Source organism: Mustela putorius, unplaced genomic scaffold, assembly GCF_011764305.1.
Source record: "Mustela putorius furo isolate JIRA1106 unplaced genomic scaffold, ASM1176430v1.1 tig00003987_pilon_pilon_pilon, whole genome shotgun sequence".
Lineage (NCBI taxonomy): Eukaryota > Metazoa > Chordata > Mammalia > Carnivora > Mustelidae > Mustela > Mustela putorius.
Window position 1 is genome coordinate 242,143 of NW_025422126.1, and position 6,132 is coordinate 248,274.

The window sequence follows — 6,132 nt, forward strand, 5'->3', positions numbered from 1 at the left end:
GCCTTAGAAGATGGAGAGTTTCTGATCAAAGACAATATACAGCAAAAAAGTAGCTCAGGAGAAGACAGATGTATTGTGTATGAGGATAAACTGGTTATCTGCTTTTATCTCTTTCAAGGTATCCAAAGAAAACACCCCAACTCCTATGGAAGGCAAGCCTGTGCTAAATCATGAGGGCCAGCTCTTTGGAGAAAGCTACTTGTTAACTCTAACTAACCTGGGTTACCCTGGCTAGCACTAGCAGCAAACTCTATGTCCTGGTACTTTGTATATACCCAGAGTGTTGACTAAATGAGGCAAACAAAGGTCAGACTACCTCTATCGGGGCCCACAAAATCATTTACATGTAAAGTTCATCGCTCAGAGAATATCGGGCAAAAATACAAAGCTCATCAGAAATGAAGTGACTATCTTAGCTCACAGTGTCATTTTTGGAACAATTCTTTGAGAAACTTGAGTTATGGTTTTCCCACTGATACATGTGCTTCCAAACTTCTTACAAAGAGTTGATTAGCAGTCATCATTCTCCATCTGTTTAAATCTAATGCCAGATCCAGAAGATCCTGGGCTGCCTCAGCCCATCTTTTGTCTAAGGTTGACACTGTTACTGCAAACAGTCTTGGTCTAAGAAAGTGCTGGCAGTCAATCAATCAGTGTGGATATGTGTGTCATTCTCAATTTCTTGAAGCTATACGTGAGTAAATCTTTTTTGATCCCTTTTCTTCTTTCCAGGGCTAGGTTTTCTGAAAATAGAGTAACTTACTGGCTCTTACTGTCAAAAGTACTACTACCATGCCTCCTGATGTTTTCCTACAAAGATTCAAAGCCTACTTGCCTATTGATGTGTCAATAATAGCCTAACAGGAAAACAGTATTCTGTAGATTCAGCAAGTATAAATGTGTTGTTCTAAACGCTTCAGACTGTTTCAGATAATACATGATACTGATTTTTGCTAGAATTACCAGAAACCGAAATCTCTAGCTCAAGGAAGGTGACAGATTAATTGTAACTTTTCCCATTGATCCTTGGGGTACACAGAAAGTCTAGCTACCTCCTTCCCATAAAAAAGCCAAATACTCTCAGGCGGATCTGTTTGGTATTAATGCCATAGACCAGGGGGTTGAGAACAGGAGGCACAAGGAGATAGAGATTTGCAAGTACAATGTGGACGTGAGGAGGTACTTGGTGGCCAAAGCGGTGGGTGAAAAAGGAAAAAAAGGCAGGGACATAGAAAATAAGAATCACACAGATGTGGGCTCCACAAGTGCTAAATGCTCGGAATTGGGCATCCTTGGAGGGCAGGCGCAGCACAGCCCGCAGGATCAAGCCATAGGAGGTGGCAATGAGGACCACATCCATGCCAGTGACTGAAAGTGCCACCGTGAGACCATAAATGGTGTTGGGCTTGATGCTGGCACAAGCCAGCTTGGCAATGCCCATGTGCTCACAATAGGTGTGGGGGATGATGTGATGTCCACAGAAGGGCAAGCGTTCAATGAGGATGACAAAGGGAAAAACAAAGAGGAGGGCACGGACCACACATGCCAGACCAATCTTCCCAATCACTGCGGCATTGAGGATGGATGTGTAATGAAGCGGTCTGCAGATAGCCACATAGCGGTCAAAAGCCATGGCCAGTAGAACAGCTGACTCTGTGCCAGAGGCAGTGTGAACAAAAAACATCTGCGTGAGACAGCCATGGTAGGAAATTATGTGGGACCTAAGCCAGAAGATCGTTAGCATTTTGGGCAACGTGGTGGAACAGAGAATCAGGTCAGTGATAGAAAGTAGGCACAGGAAGAGGTACATTGGCTCATGCAGAGTTCTATCTGTCATGATGATATAGATGATGGTGCCATTGCCAATGAGAGCAAGGATATACATGGAGCAGAAGGGGATGGCAGCCCACATGTGCTGGTCTTGCATCCCAGGGATTCCAAGTAGAATAAATGTGGAAGGATGGAAGGCAGTGTCATTGGTGACCAATGCAGAAAGCATAATGATGAAGAGAACACACGGCTTTGTCTTCCTGAAAGTGGTTAGAAAATGAAATGGATCATCCTAGATGTCACTTATTCCTCCCACATAACCATTCAGTTTCTTGCCTCTTTTTCATTCCCACCAATTCTACTCCAATTCATGCTTTCTTCATTTCTTGCCTGGGGTATTAAAATAGCTTTTTAACTAATGTGCCTATTTCTAGGCTTCCCATCAATCAGTGAAGCCTCTAATTGGTAGGAAATATTTTATCATGTGAAATTCATCAATAATAACACAAATGCAACCTTCCTTAGTGTATGCTATTCGGAATCCCTGTATTACCCTCCTCTGATCTACACCCCACCACTTCCCATCATATTCTAGGTCCTGGGACCCTGGATATAGTCCAGTCCAGACTCTCCTGCTCTCTTACTTCTGATTGGGTTTGACATAGGAAACACAAGCAGAGGGTTAAAGGCAGGTAAGAGATTTATTCCTTCAACTCCCTCCCCGTAGGATTGCTGCAAGCTGTTTTTTTCTGTATAAATATCCTTCTCTGGCCTTGGTTTCTTCTTATAACCATGTCCTCCTCTTGTCCCCTTACTTCAAGGGATGACAACAGAGCCTGCTGTCACTAATCCAGGAACTTCACAAACACTAGTGACTTCCCTTCCCTTACCTATATGTTTGAAAATGGTTTTTGTATTACACAGCCCTGGCATTAATGCCTTTTATACATAAGACCAAAAAATAGCATTTAACTGATAAATGGATAAAAGATTGAACATAAGAAATGAATTTTTTAACAGAGTTTTTTAAGTGACCACAATTGAAAAACGGTGTTTCTTTGGCTCAGACAAGATCCTTTCTCACCAGATCCCCATCGTGGTTTTTTCACTCAATATCCTCTAGAATGTGCTCCTATTTAGCTCTTCAATACATTTGTAGTCTAATCTAATCTACGGATATAATACATTTCTATGCTTTCTTGATTGGCCACATGATTTAGTTGGATTATAAGATATAAGATTAGTCTGTTTTGTTTGCCTTAAAGTATGAGCCCTGATATGAATGGTCAGGCCAGCAACCTCACAGGTGTGTGCTCCGGAAGTCTCCAAATGAAACATACCATTGGAAGGGAAGTAGAAATTCAGAGACCAGGGGCTCACAAGTGAGTAAAGTAAGGGAAGGTTTCGAGGAGTGACTGGGCTATAAATTTGAAATTATGACAACAGCCAAGCAGAAAAAGAATGAGGGAGGCATCTTTCCTCGAGTCATCTTGCTTTGAGAGATCCTTGTAGGTGAAGTCAGAGTCATAATTCCTACCTTACTGAGTTCAGTGTTTGGGACCCAAGACCCTCTTTTATGGAAAGAACCTTAACATTAAGTTCATGCAATTGTCCTCCCCTCAAAAGAATAGTGGATAGTGGAAACACCTAAGACAAGATCTAAAAATTCTATAATAATTAAAAAGAATATCCTTTCTTTAATCCCTGATTCATGTTAAATTCTATTTTTATTTTTTATTTTGAAACTTTTTTAATTTTATTTTTTTCAGTATTCCAAGATTCATTGTTTATAAAATAACAACTTATTTTGTTTTATTAATTGAAATATGTACTTCTCAGATGTTACTGCAAATTTATTATCTCATGCTAATAATTACTACAGCTACAAGTCACATAGGGTATGATGTTATTACAAGTATTAATTACTAGTGAAATTATTGTTTTGCTTAACTTTTTAAGCCATATAATAGAATTTACTACAATTCTATTGTGATTTTTTATGTCCTTAAAATGCAGTAATTGAGTTATAACAAGAAGTAACTATAAACATTTCAATGTCCATCTTGGAAAGTATAAATTGTTTTAATTCTATCCAGAGAATACTTGTGGGTTTTAAACAATAGAAAAATTAATGAAATATAATCTTTCACCTATCTGGGAAATCAGTTACAAAGCATGTATAGTTCAATAATTTTTTGATGCTTGGCTCCCATATGTGATATCCTGAGAAGTATTCATCTGGAAGAGGCTTGCACAAATCTAATGGCAGAAACTCTATGCTTTCTAGAGGCCCCCATTTTCAATTTCCAGACCTCTGACTCTGAGAGTATTTCTCCTTTCCTTAAGTCAGTATCTGTAAACAATCCACAGCAGACAAGCAATATTCCTCTTCAGTGTCTTAGGCTTCCAATTTTATGAAATTAATATTTCTAGTAATATTAAAGTTTTCTAAAGTTGCTCTTTCATTTTATTAATTTGTCAAAAAGCACATTATTGACAGCCTACTATGTACCAGACACTTTTCTAGATGTGTTGTCCCTACTAAATATTAAGAATATTCATAACCCATGATACATTAGGCTTGCAATGAGAAGACATAATTAATCAAATAATCCCCAATATACATGTGGAAATGCTACGCTGATGTATGCTATGAAGAAAAGATATACAAGCCAGTTCTTATTCGAGAAAGCTTCACAAAGGAAATTAAATTTATCCTCCAAATCTGAGTCTTTCTCAAATGCTTCAGACAAATCTTGTGTAACTCATTTCCTAAGATTGTCACCCTTTTTATGTGGTCTGGAAAATAAGAGATCAGAGACTGATTTCAGACTGCTAGTGTTCAAAATCTGGCCTAATTTCAGTTACTTGTTAGTTGTCTTATTCCCCTCTGTTCTCAGTTTGCTAATATAAAATGCAGATGATAATTCTTACTTCATAAGGTTGTCAGGGAATTGAGAAAAATCACGAAAAACATCATAAAGCAGTTTCTATAATTTAAGAAGCATGTGTTATAATACAGAGCATGATAATACAGATATTACTCATATTTTTGCACATCTCAGAGATCACTGGGCTATGTACTTGCCTGTCAGAAGAAGAAACTTCATTTAGTTCCTCAAGTTGAAAGACATACTGGCTTTTCTTCAGTCTGTAATCCAAGGGTGAAGGCACTGTGATTTCATCCACTTTTAAGTTAAGATCTTCAGAGATATTCCGGACCACTTCTCGTTTAACTGGGTTTGGTGGACTCTCCTGAGATCTGAGATAGAATCGCTCCTCCATGACCCCAATCCCATCAGTATGATGATGTCATTGTGTTCCCCTCATCAATCTCCTTCTGGACAGAGAAACAATTGTAGTATTTGGGATTCCTCACATACAGTAGGAATGAACATGTTCTGTACTGCCATTAAGAGACAGCAAAAATGAAGAAAACGTGTATCTTATTTGAGTGAAAGGGCAAATTTCTATTAGGCTGTTCAGTAAGACAGCCACCTGGTTTTGCCCCCAAAAAGACAATAGAAGCTGGAGATACTGAAGCAGAGATTCCTGGTTTGGTGGGCTTCTAAGATTCCTGCATATGAAATTACTGGAAAGAATTAGAGAATTTGATTGAAATTTGGGTGATAGCTGTACTTGGACCCTGGTGAGGTTGGAAATCAGATGGGTTTGCTGATCCCCTAGGCTTTCTGGGGGCATTATGAGGACTTTAGGTACTCAGGCACAAGATTACTTTCTGATAGATGATAAATAGATCATAGTTAGCTAGATGACAGATAGCTAGATGATAGAGAGATAGATGATAGATAGATGATAGATGATAGATGATAGATAGATAGATAGATAGATGAGAGATAGATAATAGATTCACTCCTGCCAAGGTGATATGAGTGAGAACAAAATGCAGTTAGTGTCAAGAAATTCTGAATTCATCATTGATTTAAGAAAGGCTGTTCCTAGAAATTTATCTGAATTGCTTGCCTTGAGCAAACAGCAAGAGACTAAAATCTCTAACTGCAACATAAAGTACTGAAGCACAAAGAAAAGATGGAGCTATAGGCAGTTAGGCTATGCAAACACCTGAGGAATTAAAGGAACCATACCTTTCATAATGGACTCCCGGGACAATCAGATGGGACCTCCAAAGTGACCAAGGACATCAATAACTTTGTATGATTATCTTCCTTCTGTATTTTCCCCTACTGCTCCTCCTGGCTTTACAGAATTGTCCTCAACCTCATGTTGTTTGTCCATTTCATCCATTTAACACTCACTCCAGCCTTGGTGGTTAACCATACTGGAAAAATCTTGATCCAGCACAAGTAACATAGCTCCTGGATGTATGATTTGGTCTTATTT

General features: G+C 38.8%; 1 protein-coding gene across 1 annotated transcript; it reads right to left on the bottom strand.

The window, feature by feature from the left end:
* Positions 1-1,048: 1,048 nt before the first annotated feature.
* On the bottom strand, positions 1,049-1,999 carry LOC123389560 (olfactory receptor 52D1-like). The gene has a single exon (XM_045071317.1). The coding sequence runs from the start codon at positions 1,997-1,999 to the stop codon at positions 1,049-1,051; it is 951 nt and encodes a 316-aa protein (XP_044927252.1).
* Positions 2,000-6,132: the final 4,133 nt, after the last annotated feature.

Excerpts from the sequence above, each read along its gene's own strand:
- LOC123389560 (XM_045071317.1), bottom strand. The coding sequence starts at position 1,999 with ATGCTTTCTGCATTGGTCACCAATGACACTGCCTTCCATCCTTCCACA.